This window comes from Teleopsis dalmanni, chromosome 2 (assembly GCF_002237135.1).
Source record: "Teleopsis dalmanni isolate 2A chromosome 2, ASM223713v2, whole genome shotgun sequence".
Lineage (NCBI taxonomy): Eukaryota > Metazoa > Arthropoda > Insecta > Diptera > Diopsidae > Teleopsis > Teleopsis dalmanni.
Window position 1 is genome coordinate 177,485,085 of NC_051847.1, and position 22,395 is coordinate 177,507,479.

Below are 22,395 nucleotides of genomic sequence, written 5' to 3' on the forward strand. Positions count from 1 at the left end.
CCTTAATTTATTATTTTAAATCCTCTTCTGCATCTCTATTTACATATGATAAATAAAATTCAAATTTCTTGATGAACTGTTGAAGTTTCGTACGACTTAATTCCACATTTCCACTGCACATAGCATACAATTTTTGGAACTCAGCTTCCTCGGAATTTTTCGTTTTTAATTGCTTTTTAGTTAATAGGAAGAGATTTAACATATCGCTGAAAGCTGCCAACTTAAACTGTCTGGTACACATTAATTCTTTTGCGTCATTTTCCAGCTGTTCACGGCTTTCCACAAGTAAAGAATTAATACCATTAGGTCCATTCGCGCCATTACCAGTAGTCAGCGCTTCCATTTCAACAGATATCAAAGCGTCGTTAACTTCTTCAAAATTCGTGCCATATTTTAGCGTTGCACTTAAATTGACCAAATTGGAAGCGGCTTCAGTGGGATTTGTTATATGTTCACCACTAAAAAAACGTACTGTACACGCATATGCACCTAAAATATTCCAGAGATTATAGTGTAAACATGGAGATGGTTCTTTGGAACATAAAACAGAAAATTTAGGTATAACCGATTTTACAGTTGGTATTAATGTTGGCTGTTCTTCACTTTTGTTTTCTTTTGGTTCTAAAACCACAATTTTGGGTTTTTTTAGTTTTTGTTTTTCCACTTGCCACCAAGGCTTATAATCCGGTAATAACTTCATGATTTCGCCATTAGTAATCATTTTCTGAAATTCCTTTTGTTCGGCAGTTGTCAAACATTCCCACACGGCATCTGCGTCATTAATGTCTATATCTTGTAATCTAGTTGCTAAATCGTCATCATCACCATTTTCTTCTTCTTCGTCATTGTCATTATCGGATTGGTGTGGTTCATCATCATCTGAATCTAAAGGCTCTGCAAGTCCATCATCAAAATCTTTTGGACCTACACCGGCATCGAATTCATGCATTCTCTTAAGAATATCATATATTTTACGCATATCTGCTGGCGTTTGTGGCTGTGCTGAAGTGAGTTCATCTCTTATACATGTTTTATAAAACTGTTCCGAGCATTTTAGATGAGCATTTGATTTATAGCAATCCACCGAACAATATGGTACATTACATTTTGGACAAACATACTTGTATGGTGATTTGTTACATCTATAAATATTGACAATTTTTAAAAAATAATTTATTAATATTAGTAATAACTTACAATTGACAATTTTCTATATTGTTTGACATAATAATTTGTATAATATATTTAGAAAATAAAACTATACATAAAACAACAAAATACTTTTTATTTACTAGTGTGGATTTACGAACAGCTGATTTTAATTACGCTACAGTGATGGCGAAAAATAATGTTACAGTTTCTTGATTTTTTTGCATACTTTTTATTATGTACAGAATATACATTGTGTATACAACTCTATAATAAAAGTCGTACACAACCCAACAATCTGCGCAACAACAGCAGCTGAAAAATATTTGACATGTGTGATTTGTCGTGCTTTCCTACTCTATTTCATACAATTCAAAATTTGAAATAATTTTCTTTACAAGTTTTGCTTGTGACGAGTTAAGACGTGCGCTTTGTGCTGCTAGTGGTGGTTCAACCGGTCGAAACACGCGGAACTGCCTGCAAAGTTAAATTTTACCATATATTAGTTCGGTTCGGGATAGCTTCAAAATTGCGCCAACAGGAATAAAACGTGCTAAAATGTCTGAAAATTGCATCGTTAACGGTAATCACTACGAGACACTACATCAAGGACGTTTAAATATGTATAAATCAAAAGTAGCCGTGGTACTTGGCGCTCAATGGGGAGATGAAGGCAAGGGTAAAGTTGTCGACATGATGGCGTCGGATGTGGACATCGTGTGCAGGTGTCAGGTGAGTTCAGTACAATTTCAGTGTTTATCAAACATATGATTTTTATAAATAAATTTAATATTTTTCCCTATAAATCAAAATGTTGTTAATGTGAAATTTCTAAGTGTAATATACTTTGTTTTTATTTAAATTTTTTTTTTTTGTTGGTGGGCATTTATATTATTGCATCAGCATCTTTGCAGAAATTTTACTTGAAAGCAAACGTTTGTTAATATATCTTTTTTTTTTTTCATCTGTAATCATTCTTTTTGTGTTTACATAACATCATACATTGTATCGTATTTTCGTTTGTGCACAACAGCGTGCGCACAAAGTTTCACTCTCTTTGTCATTTCCTCGATTACACATCCGTCCTCTACATTCTACGTTCTATATGTGTACACACATTAGCGAGTGCTCGTACATTCAAGTATATTTACCCAAAATGCTTGGCTATTTACGTTTCTTATTGATAATGCGCTTGTTCTTGATGTTCTTGGACTTCACACACTCTTGCCCTTTTCTATTTCTTGGTCTATTTTCTTGGTTGACATTGTACGTTTTAAATTTTTCCGTTCTTCACAAAATATTATGCTCAAAATATATTCTATTTGATTATTCACACTAAAATATATACACAAAATTTTTTTTTAATATATTTCATATGTTTACACTAGTCTCTGCAGTTTTTGTATAATCTATTAGTAACCTATCTTCTACATCTGTTTGTAAATCTGCTTCAACTATTCGAAAACAACATGCAATATAATATGCTTAATCATTTGATAGATAAGGTATTTGATATCAAATAAAACAGCTGAGAGTAAAGCAAATAGTAACAGTACATCATACTTCAAAATGGCTCCGCAACTTAAGTCGTAAATCAAAGAGCATTTTAATTAAATAATTACATATATTAATTTAAAATTTATACAAAAACATGTAACCAATTCTTAATCATCGTAATTTTAACTATTGTTTGAAACTTTTGCAACCATGCACTATTTCTTCTCACAAGCTGTTTAATATTGATCTAGTACAATGAAAATGTAATAGATTTATTCATACTCGCATATTCCTTCATTACTATTAACAAATAAACGACTTCCATGAGACTTCCATTCAATATTGTTCGTAACAACGAATTAACAAAAAAAAAAATAAATAAATAAATAATTAGCAAGTAATTAATAAATTGAGTAAATAATTTGAAACTTATTTTTTCTTTTTTAGTATTAATGAAAATAATTTAATGGAATATTTAAAGAGATTCTCAAGGTTAATTTCATTTTGTATATAAACATTTTATTATGCAGTAATTTAGAAAAATAAGTAATTAAAATGAACTCAAAAATATTCGTAATGTTAAGTTTTCTTCTGAAGAAAAAAACAACCATACTTAAAAATCTCTCTCTTGGAAACAATAGTTTTTATAGTTTTATATTATAGTTATATTATATAGTTTGTTTTGTCAAAACGGATGTTAAAAATCAATTTAATATGCACTAATATCTCGTTTTGATTCGAATTGCGTTGCCAAGAAAGAAAATAAATATTAAACATGATATAGACGATGCTAAATATATGCAAACCAAGTATGCCTTGCTATCAAATCGCACTGTGTATGCTCAAGTATGCATATTAAATTTCTGTCTCTATACGTGTATGTGGTAAAATTACACCTTGTTTCAAAGTGTATAGTAAAGAGCATACTTGGTATGTATACTTGGTATGTATACATATAGCATCATCTATATCAGAGCTGTCCAAAGAACGGCCCGTGGGGCATATGCGACCCGTGGCTAATGTAGTGTGGCCCGAGTTGTGATTTTAATCTGCTACAATTACGCAAATTTTCTTTTGATGTACTAGTAAAACTACATTATTTTATTTTTATGGTATAACAAATAAAAAAATTTAAAATGGATAAATTAATAAAATTAAATTTAACATTATAACCGTATTTAAAATATTTGTCGAAAACAACTATGAACGTATATATTTGTTTCTGAGGCCTTCCAATGTGTACAGTGATTTGTATTGGCCCGCAATTGTATCTAGTCTGAACACCTCTGGTCTGTATCATGCTTTAGCTTTGACTTGCCTCGGTACTCGGTTTCGATTTGCGTCGTTTTTTAATACATGCGTACAGAGGGGATTCCTTGCAAAAGAGCGCTAAAATCAGCTGTTATTTATATGTTGTTTTATCGAACAATATTATCCTATTTTTGTAACTGTATATTCATTAACTCAGCAACGCGATCATTTAATAAGAACAAATATTGTAAATATTAATTATTTTGTTCTTAATTGTCTTGTATAAAAATTTTGTGTATCTTCATTATCTATATCAATATTTTTGATTATCTCATAATAAAAACTTACAAATTATTCGTTATTAAGATATTTCTTAGTAGGAGTAGGAGACAACCACCAAGCATATCTAGAGATTTTTTAGACCAGACTTTATTGTACAAATCCAAGAAAAAATTCTTGTAAAATTAATTTACAAATTGGATTAGTTTATAGTGAAAATGTACATTTAATGCTACTACATTTTTTTCTATGTATTTTGAACCTCTATCCTCTTTATTAATGGATAGATTTTCAAGATACTGGGCTTTGAAGTTTTTATATTTTTTTTTTGGGACGTGGTTGCACATATCGCGAGTTATAAATATCGGTTTGAGTCTAACAGGTTATCAAATGAAATATAATTTAATCTTCAATAATTGCCTATTTGTTTTTATCCAATCAATTTCGCAATATAAATGTTATAGACACATTTAATTATTTGATAAGAACTACACCAGTTAAAAAATAGTGTAAAAAATATTTGATTCAACTAATTGGGCCATCGAATCAAAAGTAACTTTATAGTATTAATTGATCAGTAAGGTTCGTCGTGTTTGAAATAAATTATTTATTTTGGGGAATTTTTTGAAAAATTGAAGAATTAAATCGAAGTATCATAAAAATTGGGTGTATGCTGTATAGATAATAGAGAAAACAGAGTATTTTGCTTAATCCATGGAAGACATTTTGGTTCGTCTTTCTTAAAAATTATGAGATTATGAGCAGCAGCATAGGATTCTTGAAAATTAGCTCTTCGCCACAGAATATACAATTTTAATGTAGTTTAACAGTGTGAACGATATAAGCGCAGCTAAGATCACGAAGAATCTGTGAAGAGTTCATTAGTTTTTTCCATTTACTTTTCGTTTTTTATTACAATATATTAGTGTGATCATTGACCGGTGGTTAATGGCATATTAGGGGTACTCCCTAAATAAAATTTGTCGTATCAAATCGTTGCATATAATAAGTCCAAAATAATATTGTGCCATAAATTGCACCTTGCATATTTTGAATTAAAATTGATTTGTTTATTGAAATATATCTTTATTTTAATAATAAATATATAGTTATTTTAAATCTAAATGAAATACTGCATAGAAGCGTTCTTTATATCTTGAAACGCAGAAGCAAATATTATAGTCAAACATTTGGAATAAAGAGTACTCAACTAGCTCTTTATTTGCAATAAATTTGCAACAATCCAACAAAGGTCATTCATAATTAATAGTAAAACTATACAATACAACACATTTATGTTATATACTATACTCTTCACGTTTCTTTGCTCTTGATCTTGATTAACGTTTTTCAAATTAATTGAAAGTAATTTAAAACTCATCGTTGGAAACTGTTTTTGGATTAAGATTTTTAGTTTAATTTATAATTGTTTTAAAGTGCTTATTTTAAATATTTTTAATAATATAAATATATAAATTAATTATAAGTATAACTCAATGCAAATTGTTAAGTTCTTTCTGTGACGAAATTTTCAATAAAATATCGGAAGACTCAACGATATGCAGGCACCTATATGCAATCTGGCTACTTTCCACTAAAAGGAAATCCAATATTCTTATTGAGATGCCCCATAGAGATATCAGTCTAATGGTAGGTTTACTTACAGGTCAGTACAAAGTAGGAACCATGCTAGAAGATTGAATCTCCCTTTTAAACATACCTGTCGTAGTTGTGAAGAAGACGTTGAAAGTGGCTCTCATCTACTCTGTCTGTCCAATATTCTTATTGAGATACCCCATAGAGATATCAGTCTAATGGTAGGTTTACTTACAGATCAGTACAAAGTAGGAACCATGATAGAAGATTGAATCTCCCTTTCAAACATACCTGTCGTAGCTGTGGAGAAGACGATGAAAGTGGCTCTCATCTACTCTGTCTTTGCCCAGTTAGTGCACGACGACGACTCAACATTCCCCTTTCTTGAGAATTTTTATCAATTACAAGACTTTGCACTAAACAACATTTTAAGTTTCCTTTTCTAGGTAGTTTTAATCTCTAAGTTTTCGTCTATATATGGTAACACAGTGGGCCAATACGCCTAAGTGGATCCTCTAGAGATCACCGGTATAATCTAACCTAACCCAAAGTATGACTGATTTTGATTCTTAGAAAAGAATATATTTCGCTTTTCAGATAATGATAAGTCATTATTCAATAATATCTGTTTTAATTAATAATTATATTAAATTACATATGTATATCAGTTTTTTTAATAATATAAATTAATTTGAATAATAATATAAAAAAAATACAAGCAGACCTCATAGAAAATTTAGTTTTGATTTTTTGAAAAGAAAATCTGTTGTATAAAACTTTATTTCTGTTTTTCATATTTTATTACCGCTTTTTATTTCTACTTTTTATTTATTCTATATACAATGTTTTAATTATTTATATATAAGGCTTATCTTATCAAAAAACTTGTCATTTTACATAACACATTTTTAATGTTTATCGCATTTACAAAAACAAAAACGAATAGTTTATTAGGTGTATAATTAAAATCTAAAAAAACATGATAAAAATTTATTTTTTTCGTAAAAAAAAAATACAACGTGAAAATTATTTAATACTATATAGATATATATACTATATATATATTTTTTTTGTATTTTAGCATAATTTTGCCACAAAAATGATAATTGCTTTGAAAATATCGAACCGTTGCCAAATTTTATAAATTTTTTATATATATTTTTATATTATTGTATATTAAATGTATTGCAAATGTTATTTCATTTTCTCTAATATTTATTTTTTTTTTGTTTCATATATTTCATTAATAATAATTTTTATTATAGGGCGGCAATAATGCTGGACACACTGTAGTTGCGAATGGAACAGAATTCGATTTCCATCTTTTGCCAAGTGGAATCGTAAACGAGAAATGTATTTCGGTAATAGGTGAGTTGAATGAAATTTACTTAAATATATTGTCGTCATTAGCAAAACTACTAAATACAAGTATCGTGTAATTAATAAAATTATTTCAAAGGCATCTGAACTATTTGTATATTTACTGCATCGACAGAAAAGTATATTGTATTACAAGTGCTCGTGCTTATTTTGCACTTATTTTTCCATAGAATCGTGATAAATTTATTTTGACTTCTTAGATTAGAATTTTTGATAAAAATAAAAAGCACACAATTAATATTCCACATGCCTTTGAAATGTTGAAAAGTCATTCTTTACAAAATCAAATGCTTTATTCTCTAAAAGATTACGAAGATATAACTGTTGCATATATATTTCAACTCTATTATATCTTCCATATACATAGTATGCTGTAGGGTATACACTCTTAGTTAAATATTGTTTTTTTGCAAAAAAGAAGACTTCGGACCCTACAATTTTTGGTTACTTTAGAAGCTTCACTTTTTGTGATGAGCATAGCAAAAACACATTTGAAATAAGTATGAGTAGATTTTACGATAGTATTTTCTTTTTGATACAGATCTTTACCTCAAAGGGCCTGAAAAATATACACGTATAATCTTCATCAGTTCAATGAAACGTACTACCTATATTTATATATATGTTTATTTGATACAAATCTTAACCTCAAAGAGCCTGTAAAATATATATGTACCTATAATTTTGCTCAGTTCAATGGAACGTATTATCTATTTCCATATATATGTTTATATGTTATTTGAAATAAGTATGAGTAGAATTTACGATAGTATTTTTTTCTAGATACAGATCTTTACCTTAAAGGGCCTGAAAAATATACACGTATAATCTTCATCAGTTCAATGAAACGTACTATCTATATTCATGTATCTATATTCTATATATATGTGAGTAGATTTTAGGATAGTGTTTTCACTTTGATACAGATCTCTAACTCAAAGATACTATAAAGTATACTCATATAATCTTCATCAATTCAATGAAACGTACTATCTATATACATATGTATATATGTTTCAATGCAGACTATGTAAAAACATTATCGTTGGCAGTATAAAAATATCGTATATGAATATATAAATATATTTGAGTCATAGTAATACTCTTACATATATACACTAAAATATATCAATAAAACCCGGAAACTAACATGCTCAAATATATGTGGATAATCTCTAGTGTTAGTTTTGGATAAAGGTAGCTTCTGATTCATTCTTGAAGAAAATCCCGTATTCATAACCCCGTATAATATAAACTATCAAAATACAGTGTACGCTCGAAAATGTGAATACTTTAAAACGTGTGAACAACCTTAATTCATCATTGAACAAGTCAATAAAGCTCTATAACATGAACAATAAACGTTACAATTTTTAAATGTAGTTTGCATTGATCTCGAATAATTCTGAACTTGTAGAATCCCCTAATACCAAATTATGCATTTGACTTGTGGATGCATGTAAAATACAAAATATATCAGTTGCAATTTTATCTTTAATGGAGTGTTTGATCTTTAGCGGTATAAATATGAGTACGATATATTATATATCTGTACTATTTTAAACTAACATAAATGATATACACCACTGTTTATCAACTTTAAAACTACTGCGGAACAAAAATATTTGATGTCTAGAATAAGAATCATTAAAATAATATTGAAGAACAGTGTCATTCGGATTACCAAATCGTCCCGTTCGTTTAGGTTAATGTAAATGAAACTTGATAGGAAAAAATCAATAGATGCCAAGAGAGAATATTCTAAGATTACAGCTTGTATAACTGGTCATTTACTATTTGTTTGACACACGGTTTTATACTGTGATTTTTTTTTATGAATATTGCAAAATTTGCGAACTTGATAAAGAAGAAGAAGCAGTGGAAAACCTTTTCTGCAGCTATCCAGCTCTATCCAAAAAAAGGGAACTACTTAGAAAATTATGTCTCACTTTTCTACTTGATTAGTGTCTCTAAAAAGTTTTATAATTACCTAACACTTAAAATCCCGTTTTAAGTAGTAATATCACAATAATGTGTATGGTCTAAGTGAGTTTGGCAATTTGACTGACTGCTACAGTATTCTTAACTTACCTAAAGAAGTTCTACAGTTTATTAGTAGAATAACTATTGTAAATGGTTTTATAACCATTATAACACTTAAAATCCCATGTAAAGTAGTGTTATCACAATGGACCCATAGGGTATAAATGATATCAAAAATTCAATGTGTTTTTCAAGGACCCATACTAATATCTTCCTAAAAAATATTATCATTAAAGTCGAAAACACAATATTTTATTTTACGGAGTGATGGTGGTCATGGCGCCACGGACGGGATATCTTTCCTGATAAACACCTGTTTAAATAGTTAGTTAGTGTAAATGATCTTAATCTTAAGTTTCATATTTTACAAAATATACACTTTTATAGATTTAACAACAGAATTCATACTTTAATGCGTTTAACTCTCTTTACAAGTCGTTTAACTCTTTTTATTCTAGTTGTAGTTGCATATAGAGTCAATACCTCCAACAATCTATCAATAATATAGAAGAGTACAAGAATGCTATTTAAATAAAAAATACTAAATACTATAATATTGTATTAATATAATAACCTAATTTTATGAAATATTTTTAGAATTACCTAGTTTTAAGTGCACTTTGATAATCTAAAATAAGTGGGTAATATTATATTATAATTTAATTAATTGCAATAAATTAAAAATGTAGTTTACTTAATAAATAAAATGAAGCCAAGTGCTATATTGTTTCAATGAAATGAATTTTACGATAAGATAGATACTGATTAATAGTCATAATCATTATTTAAATATGTACATAACTACAAAATGTTTTAATCAATATATTATTAAAATATTTATTTATTTTTTTTTTCGTAATACTAATCTAGGCACTTTGCCATATCAAGAATTTTTACGTTTTTTACCTCAGTCTTATAATATATAACGTTGATTATCTTAAAAAGTTTATTACTCTAAATATACTAACTTAATAATAATAATATTTAATAATATTAATAGTAATTGTTATATTATTGGGGAAAACATTTTTCAACCCATAAAATTGACTTTTACAATCCAATAATTGTAGACGGTCAATTAAACCATCAGATGTTTATATAGTTAAGACCGCTGATGATAGATATTTAGCAGTATCTAAAATTAATTCACCCCTTCAATTCTTTAAAAATGAAGTTTCTGCATAAAAAATTGCCATATTTAAATTTTCTATTAATGTTAAGAATAACGCGTATAAATTATATCGATCAAAAGTCTGGGTTTTGGTATTAAATCGCTCAGGTTCAGAACCGGTTCGCAGCGCTATTTAAATGACACAACGTAATATAATATGATGAGTATTTTTGACTTTTTTAAAATATCGGTACGAAATTTCATCCATTTATAACTAGAATATATCTATATCTGAATTCTTTACTTAGTTAAGAATTTCATTTTGACAGTATCATAACTTTACTCATAAATGGCGATAGCTGCAGACTTTGTCACGTAAAAGAGGAAATAGCAGAACTCATTATGTCACTTTAATAGTTTCGCTAGACTTAGACTTTGGCACTTATCATCTGCCTATCCACTTATAACGGAAATAGTCAACATCAATCCAAGGGACATAATGGTTTGTCACAATAATCCTTAAGAGTGCAGTGACGTGTTGGCATAGTTTCCAGCCTCTTCTTAAATCTAATCTAATCTAATCTTAACTTTACTAATTATGTTATAAATACTATAGATATTTTCGCAGTTATATACACTGATACCATGTCTATGTTATTATATTATAGCGATTTTTGGTAAAAAAAGGGTTGGACACAAAAGCAAAAAATTTTGTAAAATCAGTTTCAACTATTTTTTTTTTAATATATATATTGTTCTGTTCAGTAGCCTTTTCTAATAAAATAGACTAGAATATTCCTAATTAATGTGGGTTTTTTTTTATAATCTACATATATGAAGAATATCAGGTAATCATAGGAATGTTACTTATACTTGCTTTTTGTTCAGTGACCTTTTCTAATAAAATCGAATATAATATTCTTTTTACACGTGGGGTTTTATAATCGATATGAATTATAATAAGAATATCAGTAAATCATACACTTTTTTCTACTTCTGGCCTTTCCTAATAAAATAGACTATAATAGTATTCTTATGTGTGAGGTTTTGTGATCTACATAAATTATTATTATAACAAGAATATCAGTTAATCAATTATACACTTTTTTCTTCTGAATTATAATAAGAACCATACACTTTTTTCTTCTTCAGTGGCCTTTCCTAATAAAATGGACTATAATAGTATTTTCATATGTGGGTTTTTATAATCTACATGAATTATAATATGAATATCGGGCAATCATATATTTTTTTTCTTCAGTGGTATTTTTTAATACAATGACTATAAAAATCTTCTTATATGTGGGGTTTTATGATCTACATAAATTATAATGAGAATATCAAGTAATCATAACAATGTTACTTATATTTTGTTTTAGTTCAGTAGTTTTTCCTAATAAAATGGACTATAATGGTTTTTATATGTAGGGTCTATGTGTTTATAATCTACCTGAACTATAATAAGAATATCAGGTAATTATAGCAATAGGGCTCATTGGTATTTAAATTCATTCTTTGAGGTACGGTTTTTCGCCGAAACTTAACAAATTATGCGTTTGAGGTCATTAGAATAATTAATGTTCTGAAAATATCTCCAATTTATATTTAAATATGTAATTTCTTTTTGTTTATCTCTCTGATTTATTTTTTTTATATTTTTTTTTTTTCATTTATTAAGCATAAAATGTTAATCACGTGCATTCAATTCGCAACAAGGTTAAGCACGACAATAAAATGACAATAAAAGCTACCGGTTAAAATTGTTTAATCGATTTTACACTGCTGTCATCAAAGTCACAAATTTTATTTATTCGAAAATTTATTAAATTTATCAGCTGCAATCAAATTTTTCTTTCCGCAACTCTGCAAATTCAGTCACGAATGAATATTTAATATTTTTGCGCTTTGCGTGATTAATAACGACCGAAAGCCACAAGTCACGGCGTAGGCAGCAATTCAAACCCGATAAGATGATGATGAGTTGTGCAGAAAATGAACTATTAATTATATAAACAATATTAAAAAATTACAAAAATTGCTTAAATTATCTCAAATTAGTCATCTGTGATAAATTATTTGCTGCATGCAAGACTCTTATGCAAATAATTTACTATAGAATAAATCTTCCATTTCGTATGCAAATATAAAACGCGATATAAAAAGTTCTATTTAAATATTAAACTGTTTATTATATATTTATTTCTTTAATAATAAAAAAAAAATATTTTTATAAAATAATTTTACATTGATAAGTCAAATTAGATACTTTTTGCCAGTTCTTCTATAATCGTTATTCCATGGATTATCATATGAACAGGGCTTTTAGAGGACAATTGTAGGTTTAAGGAAGATTCTAACAGGTTAGATATTGCATCAAATGTCATGTGGAAATACTGTGATGAATAATCTTGATCATTAAAGCACAATCAACGAAAATATTATGCACAAAAGACAAAACTATGTGAGAAAAATATAGAAAAAATTCTGGAGAATAACAGAAGTAAATGTAATGTTTTATAAGGTTAACGATTAACTTAACACTCCCACATTACATTGTGTTAAACCATGAATTTATTCTAGACATATTATCTCGATTTAATCCAAACATATTGTTTGGATTTATTCCAAACATATTGTCTCGATTTATTCCAAATATACTAATATCAATATTTTTTCTATTTCCCCACATCTAAAACAGAATTCCATTAGCAACAGTAACAATAACAATAATAATTAATAATTTAATAATTATTAATTTTTAGACAATTCATGCATAGAAATAGAAAAATTCAAATTTCAAAAGAAATCTCTGACTCGTCACAACAGATTCACAGATCAAAGTCTCATAAAGATTAAATGCAAAGACTTGCTCGTTTAATTAATGATAGCACTTTTTTTTTTGAATGTAATCCATAATATTAGCTAATAAAATACTCTTTAAATACGTGAGTATTTTAAAATCTTGTGACTGCGATACTGAACTTTGTTACCCTCTAATCAAATAACATCGCAGAACAATTTAAACGAATGAATAGAACATTGTCGAAAGAACTAAAAAAATTTAAAAAACTACAGATATTTTGGCCAGCCAGAATTACAAACCAAGAATTGTAGTCCAGAGCAAACTTCAGAGATATAAACGTAGAAACATGTTAACAAAAAATTGTGTAGATTGGTTGGTCGTACGCTAAGAAAACCACTAAATAAAATGTCACCAAGTCTTGAAATACAACTCTCAGGGAAGCTCAGACTCAGACTCAGAATAAATAACATTGATGAGCTGAAGGATTTGGCGTTGCGAAGAGAAAGGTGAAAAGGTTTTTGTTCTTGCTGTGATTAATATTATAATTCGGATTTGATAGACACGGTGAATTGATAGACAGTGTTACTTTATCATTCTGTTATAGCGTTCATGCCTCTGCGCTTAACTTTTGACGAGAGATAACTCTATAACCCAATTTTTTATTGAGCCCATAAAAGGACTTGTTGGAAAGACAGAGGTATTTTACTGTCTGTTCTTCTGGCTAACACAATTGTTGTCGGTTATGATGATGCTAAAGTATATTAAATCCTTGATAGCTTAGAAAGTATAATCGCCAGCAACCAGTTCTGACGTCATCTCTAGGTTTTAATAATTTTTTTAATTATATGTACTGTAGTATAGAATCTATATTAAGTCAAATAGGTCTTGCCATTTGTCTTTTAATCTCAGTCTTAAGTAAATTTCGTATATTGGCATGTGTTATTAAACTGCCAATACTTTATATGCTAGAATTGATCTGCCGATAATCTTTTAAATCTTTTTTTTTAAAGTATACTCAAGCAAATTTTGTTCGCTGCCTATATTCTGTTTCTCTGCACTTCACTGGTACAACAGCCAAAGTGCCAGCTAAGAGCAATAAATGATTCAGAAGGAAGTTTATAAATTTAAAACAACAAAATAATTTCTACAGAAAATGTGATAGTGATTGGAAGATATTTTTTGAAGTTATCAACATTTTGGTAAAATTGTTTTGTATTTTCTCAGTGTAAGATGTTAGTATTATTTATCAGTATAAATATTTTAAAATTTTAATTAAAAAATTGAATTTAATAACTGAGAAAAATCTGATGTCACTGAATTGCATTAATAACACGTCCAACCAGAATATAACGATTTTAAAAAATTTACTTGAAATGTTTCATTGAGTCATTAAATATTATTGCTTATATTTTTTTAATCATTTCTTTTTTGCAATAATTAAATCACTTTTCCAAAATTAAAAATTTATTATAATTACTTCATCAAAATGATTTTATTCAAATTTATCATCAACAAATGACTTCATTAAAAATTACGAACATGGATAAAAAATTTTCAATTGCTATAAGAAAATTAAAAATGGGTTCTGTTATATAGTGTACTTCCATTAAAGTTCCAAGGTCAGTGTCATTCTCATTATTACTAACTATAAACTGTATAATTGGGTGTATATGAATAATTAAAAATGAGTTTATGAATGATGAATAGGAAAATCAATCCCACGTTATAGGTGTAGTTCTATAAAGCACGTTTTTACGTGAGAATGTACATACGATATATTTAATTACATTTCACGTGAGGGAATAAATTACCTAATCAGTTTTATAATGTTTATATATAATGCAGTTAAACAAAATTTATTAATTAAAAAATTTCTGCAGTAAAATAGGAAATGAAAAATATTTAAAATAATTATAATAATAGATTGTTACGGAATTACAAATAAAAATAAATAACAGATATACATATATAACAAAACAGATGACGAGTATTTCTTATATAAAATTTTTAATATTTAAAATATTTATATTATATCTTTATTTCTAAGACGTGTAATCATATCTGAAATCTACTTTCCTATTACAACTAGAACTGGCTTAAGAAAATTTATAATAAAATGCCCAATTCATCTAAATCAGATAAAAAGTTTTTGTAAGTATTTATTTAGTCCAATAATTTAGTAGTACAATATATTGGAGCAATATATTTTATATTTAGACCAGCGTTATCAAATTGAATCAGCATATAATTCTGTATCTTGCAGAGATCTCACATCGTCATTGATCTATCATCTATTTTAAGGCTTATAAATATAATTGTTTATTACGTTTTAGAGAGGTATATGATGAAAGTTGTATTTACTGAAGGACCAACGCAGGGTATTTAAAAAAGTTTATACATATTGATATCTTTTCACTGTTATGAAAAATCCTAATTTACAAATAGATTTTTACTTAGAGAGTCACTTAAATAGTAAAAAGTGATAAAAAACCTGGAACTTGAGGCAGCCTTGGCTATTTGTTGAAAAACACGATTAGTTATCTCCTCTAATTTGACAAGTACGAGTTCTAAGTCTGGCACTTGCAGTTAAAACAAATTATATACGAACTATAATCTAATTAAAAAATTTGAATATTTTCTAAGACCACTAATGATGAGTACTTGGCAAAAGTCAAAACAGCTTTGTATGATCAACCAAACCTCAATAAATTAACTGATTTTTTGTGCTTCATAAAAAGCGTAGCTTTCGGCAAAAAAATTCTACTTTATAGTAAGTTTAGTTTTGAAAAAAAATTATAATTTCGATTTATTATAATAAACGAAACGAATACAAAAAGGCTGTTTGATATTGTAATAAATGTAAATTCATTCTAATTTAGATATAGTGACAGACCATCTCGCAAAAATTTTAGCTCATTTAGATCTTGAAATGGATCCATTGTAATAATTCATATTTAATAGAAAAACAATCGTACTCATAGTATCCAAGTGCTTGAGTATGCAAAATATTTTATATAAAATTGCATCATTATAAAATAATGTAATCTATGATATCACAACTATGAAGATAACTTAAAGTGCTTATTTCGCACAAAGCCCCACGTACGCCTTGCGAGCAGTATATATGCAGTAGAAATATATGTATGTATTTAACAAATATTTTATGCAGATAGTTGCAAGTGTTCATTACATAGTGTATGTTTAGGAAATAGTTGTAGAATACAATGGAAGTGATTTCCTTTCATGAATATATTTATGGGATAACTTGCAATTATCTAACATAAGTGTAGGCATTTTACGCTATAATCATACCAAATTGGTCTGTTCAATAAAGGATAGTAGAGAAGCCAAATTCATTTAAATTGTAATAAATGTAGTATTATGACATGACTGCAACAATAATTGTATACAATACCACTTCTTATGCTGACAATATGGTGATAGATCCATTACTAACTCTATTTACTAAGGTATTGATATATGTGTACAAGATCACTCCTTATGATGACCATACGGTGTTTTATTCAATACTAATGAATATGTATCTCTATTATTGGAGATATTTAAGTTTATGTACAAGATTACTTCTTATGCTGACCATATGGTTATAGATCCCTTACTTATGAAAGTGTAGCTCGATTAGCTGAGATACTGAAGTTTGTGTACAAGATCACTCGTTATGATGACCATATGGTGTTAGATTCATTGCTAATAAAACTGTAACTATATTTATGGAGATTTTAAAGTGTGTGTACAAGATTACTTCTTATGCTGACCATATGATTATAGATCCAACTCTAAGTACAATATATTGAAAGGGGCACTGAAATGTAAATACATGATTACTCTTCAAACAAACAGTAATATATATGCTTTATATATATAAATTTTACTAAACATGCAATGGAAAATTAAAACATTTATTAGTAATTTGTTTAAAATTACTAAAAGGTATAAAAAATAATATTTAAGTTAACAAAAAAAAATTTTGAATCAATTTTACGCCTGTGTGATCTTTACGTGTAACATTCAGTTTGCCTTCTGATGATATCACATGATTTTGAATAATATATTATATGAAAATGTGCCAAAAAATGCTTAAATATATTATTTGACGTTCATATATATTGTAGTTTTTCAGTTTTTATATACATTATACTACAATGTAGGTAAATACAACTATTGTATGTGAGTGGAACTACAACTAAAGTAAAAAATAAATAAATAAACAAATGACGCAAACACGTGCCTTTATTCTTATTTATTATACAAAAATGTTTTAGTGTAAATTTTTTTTTTTTTATTCTTATTTAAATAGCAAATATAAACAATTTTTAATACAAAAAAAAAAAAAATAAAATAGAATTTTACACTTTGTGTTCCCCGATACTATATATCAGTGTTAATACTGGTATATATTGGAAAAATTCGGTTTTTTTATTTTTACAAAAATTTAATTTATTTTTTGTTATATTAAATAACATTTGAGATCGTAAACTAAGATATCATGTATTGAAACATTTTAAAGCTAATATATATGTCACCAGAACAACCTGTTTAATTTTAAAAATTATCCAATTTAATTTCTTTAAAATAAAAAAACTCAAAAATACAATATGAAGTGTATTATAAATAGTTTATCTGTTTTCTATATAAAGCCATATCTAATAATATATCAGAATATCCCATATATGAAGCGTTTTCCAAAGCAAAGGTCAGGTTGGGTTAAATTGGAGTCGCGTACACAAAAGCGCAATTGAGCTCAAATAATGGCTTGCTTTGATGCCACGGATTAGTATTGTTTATATGAACCCCAAAAAAAAGAACCAGAAGAACTTCCAAGTGGAGAATCAGAAAATCTCCCAAAAAGACCACAATAGTCAGCGTACAAGCAGCATTGAAAGGCATAGGTCTCCCATTCAAATAAAAGTTAACCAACCTGAGAAGCCTATAAACTTGGCTCGTCTATCAGATCGGTACAAAAAGGGACCAAAACGTTTTTATTTTCCATTTGCCAAAATTTACAGTTACTATTGATATTACTTAGTGGCCCTTTTTATATAATTTAATATTTTTCAAATATATAAATAAAAGTCAAATATTATTCTATCTCCGTTTTTCTATAACTCCAGTCCTAATCGTTAAAATGTTATGAAATCTTAACAGTACATGCATGAAGGATCTTGTAATAATATGATTATATTTTATTTGGTCGTTAGAATTTTTGTATAAGTAAAACAACTTCCAAATTTTGTAATACTTTACAATTTTGTGAATGGAGGATCAATGCATCTAAATACTTATAGATTGGTTTAATATAAGTATTTATATATAATAAGTCCTATTTATTTTGGATTACACAATATATATATATATGTATATAATATATATAATTTTTAAAAATGCTTGAGGATGGAGAAAACAATTGAAAATATATATAAGGAGCTGAAATATAAGATAACACTGCAATATTAATACCTGATAAAACCACAAAATAAAAAAAATTGTTTTTACTAATTATGCTATTAGACCGAGTATCAACTCAGTGTAAGTCTCAACTAACTCGGTTGATTGTCAGTGATTGAGCAGTGATTATCACCTGAACCTATCACCTATCCATTGTAGATGAAAATATCATCTACCATATATTACGTTGTTGGAAACTGAATCAAAACTGGAACGTTTTCTATGTACTACAAAGCGTAACCAAAGAATTTTTACTAAAAATAGACTAAATTGTTATTGGACTAAATTGTGATTTTTTATTTAAATTTATTGTTAATAGTTTCGTTTAACTTATATTACTTCCATAAAAAAATATATACCAAGTATACATACCACTAATAAAAAAACGTGGTTATTCACGTGATGATCAATAACGATAGTAGGTATTTTCATAATTTATTAATTAATTTCTCTTATTTTAATGTCTAAGTACAAACATACTTAATAGATTTTGTATTATTTTTTCATAAAAAAATATTTTATGTCACAAAATATTATATTGTATTTATTTTCCATGAACGAATATTGATAACATCGATAACACCATTTTTTTTTTGGGTACTGTATTTGCTATTAAAAAGTACAGACAACTTGGGAGTCAAATCTATATAGCTTAGCAGACAAAAATGTGTGATAGTAAATTAATCAATTTAAAGACTACCAAAATATGTAATAGCATTTTTATGAATCAATTAATTAGAAAGCTTAAACATAAAATATTTTATAAAAAATAATTTATCGATAAGGCTATAAAACGTTAAATGTAAATTGACTGAAATGTATCCTATGATTCCTAATGCGAAATGATTCCTAATAATAGAAATAGTAAAAAGAATGGAACCTGAATAATTCAGTGCTTGAACCCATTTTGTTATGATTTGACCCTCTCTTTTTTGAAAATCCATTCAAACAAAAATACAACAAAACAAATTAAGAACTGCTTACAGCGATACGTACTGTCACTACTGTTCCACAGGTAACAATTATCAAATTTACCCCAGTCACTCTAATTTCCGAGATCAATTTTCTCCCTTTAACTACAAAATTCTTCCTCACATTACAGAACACTGAGTTAAGCAACTGTTTTGCTTGTTTGTTATTATATATTATAGCTTAGGGTATATGGATATTAAGACCCAAACAGATCTTTTGTTTGTATAAACGATACGATTTTAAAGGATTCAACGGAAATAGAGTATTATGTAACTTAATCTACATTGTGTTTATTATAAAAATTCTGTACGAATTAATATTTTTATCTCTTCTTATACATACAAATATACCCATTATTATTTTAAAAACTTCGCTATCTAATATCACATATTAATTCTATAATCTAATTTTTTTCAGGCAATGGTGTTGTCATTCACTTGCCCTCACTATTTGAGGAGTTATCGAAAAATGAGGCTAAAGGCCTGCAAAAAATTGAACATCGTCTAATAATTTCGGATCGCGCACATTTAGTGTTTGACTTCCATCAACATGTCGATGGCATGCAAGAAGCAGAAAAGGGTGGAAAATCTCTTGGAACCACTAAGAAAGGTATTGGTCCAGCATACTCCAGTAAAGCTACACGCAATGGCATACGCGTGGGAGAGTTATTAGGTGACTTTAATTTATTCACCGAGAAGTACGTTTAAACTGAAATAAATCGTTTATTAAAATTAAACAATGCAACAATTAATGTTTTTGTTTCCTTACAGATTCAAAACCATTGTCGCAACGCACGTACGTCTCTTTCCTAGCATTAATGTAGACGTCGAAGCAGAATTAAAAAAATATGAGGACTACAGAGAACGTGTGAGGCCGTATGTTAAGGATACCATTTGCTTTTTGCACACTGCGCTACGTCAAGGAAAAACTATTTTAGTGGAAGGCGCTAATGCAGCGATGTTGGATATTGACTTTGGAACCTATCCATATGTGACTAGTAGCAATTGCAGTATAGGTGGTGTGCTTACCGGCTTAGGTTTACCACCTCAAACTATTGGTGAAGTAATAGGAGTTGTGAAAGCGTATACGACGCGTGTAGGTGATGGACCATTCCCCACCGAACAATTAAATGTAATTATTACTTTAAACCTAAACATTTTTTTAAATGTTTAATAATTATTTAAAATTCTATTTGTAGGAATTTGGTGAATTATTGCAAACGCGTGGTTTCGAAGTTGGTGTGACCACAAAAAGAAAACGTCGTTGCGGTTGGTTAGATATTCCTTTGCTTAAATATACCTCATTAGTTAACGGCTATACATGCATTTGTATAACAAAATTGGACATACTTGATACTTTGTCCGAAATTAAAGTAGCCGTGGCGTAAGTGCTTGAATTTAAATATTGCATATAAGTACAATTTTTAATTTATTTTATATATTTATATATAGTTACAAGCGTCCCAATGGTGAAATATTGGACCATTTTCCCGGCACTGTAGCTGAATTGAGCACAATTGAAGCTGAATATGCTATACTGCCAGGCTGGCAAACTTGTACAGAAAATATACGTGATTTTAAGGAGTTGCCAGAAAACGCACAAAAATATATACGCTTCCTAGAAAACGAACTGAAAGTACCAGTCAGATGGGTCGGTGTTGGAAAGGGACGTGAATCAATTATAAATATACATTAACCTATTTCATTGAACACATTTTTGGAAATATTGTATATTTTTTACTAAATATTTTAATGGACACAAACTTTACTTCATATATGTACTTCAATTATATTTTAGATTCATAATATTATTATACTAATCAAAAACTTTATTTTTAACAATTTAAATAACTATAATTATAAAAATATTCTTTTTGACCACTTTGCAATAATTTCATATATGTGAGTTTAATATAATTTTTAAGTATTTTCTTTGTTGCTTAGCAGTTTTATATATAATATATTTTATTTTTGTGCTTATTTTTGTGTGTATGTAATTTAATATAAGAAATATTTTATTTCCAAACTTTAAATTTAGTAAAATAGTCTGAATTAAAAAAATGTTTGTTTCTATATATTTAAAAGAGAATTGTAGTAAAAATAAACAAAATTATTGTAATGACACCAATTTAAAATGTATAATTTATAATTGAAAGCCATCAATAAGAGAGGCAAGCTTTGTTTTAATTTTAAACAACTAATTTAAAAAATAAAAATTTTGACAAAAAAAGAAACAGTTTATTGGTACTTATTTTAAGACACCTTTAATGAACATTGATATATTGAGAAAAAAAACACAAAATATTAAAATTAGTTATAACAAAACAGTAGCAATTTTTTTTTATTAAAACGCAAGATAACTTCAAATTTATTTATTGAAGAGTTACAAAGAACTATTAATGTTAATGGAACATACACCTACATATATTAAATATATTTGAAGCTTTTTATATAAAGTTTTTAGATGAATTTAACAGTAATACAACAATACAAGCCTTAATTTTATACATTATTATATGCAAACTTATTTATTTGAGAAAAATATTCAATGCAATCAATACATAAGATTTTGTTATGTATAAAATTGTAATATTCAGAATAGTGTTTAAATAAAATACAAAATGTTTATAATATATTGTGTATAACTTCTAGTTTCATTAAAACTTGAATAAAATAACAGGATTGTTAAAATATTCATGTAACATTCTTCCATATTCGTATACATATAATTCTAATGAAACCTGAGTGTTAAACAAAAAATCTCCTTTGTTTCTAATCAATATGTAGTAGTTTATTGTGTGAAGATAGTTAAACCACAGTCAGTCCTATAGAAAAACAGATCATATATT

General features: G+C 27.6%; 2 protein-coding genes across 2 annotated transcripts; one reads left to right on the forward strand and one right to left on the reverse strand.

The window, feature by feature from the left end:
* On the reverse strand, positions 1-1,703 carry LOC119678254 (zinc finger HIT domain-containing protein 2). The gene is made up of 2 exons (XM_038089986.1): positions 1,198-1,703; positions 1-1,142 (listed from the first exon to the last, which is right to left on the reverse strand). The coding sequence occupies exons 1-2, from the start codon at positions 1,224-1,226 to the stop codon at positions 11-13; spliced, it is 1,161 nt and encodes a 386-aa protein (XP_037945914.1). The 5' UTR covers positions 1,227-1,703; the 3' UTR covers positions 1-10.
* LOC119678255 (adenylosuccinate synthetase) lies at positions 1,679-21,372 on the forward strand. The gene is made up of 6 exons (XM_038089987.1): positions 1,679-1,881; positions 7,038-7,140; positions 19,965-20,244; positions 20,318-20,678; positions 20,746-20,930; positions 20,999-21,372. Exons 1-6 carry the CDS (start codon positions 1,708-1,710, stop codon positions 21,240-21,242), a joined length of 1,347 nt encoding a protein of 448 aa, XP_037945915.1. The 5' UTR covers positions 1,679-1,707; the 3' UTR covers positions 21,243-21,372.
* Positions 21,373-22,395: the final 1,023 nt, after the last annotated feature.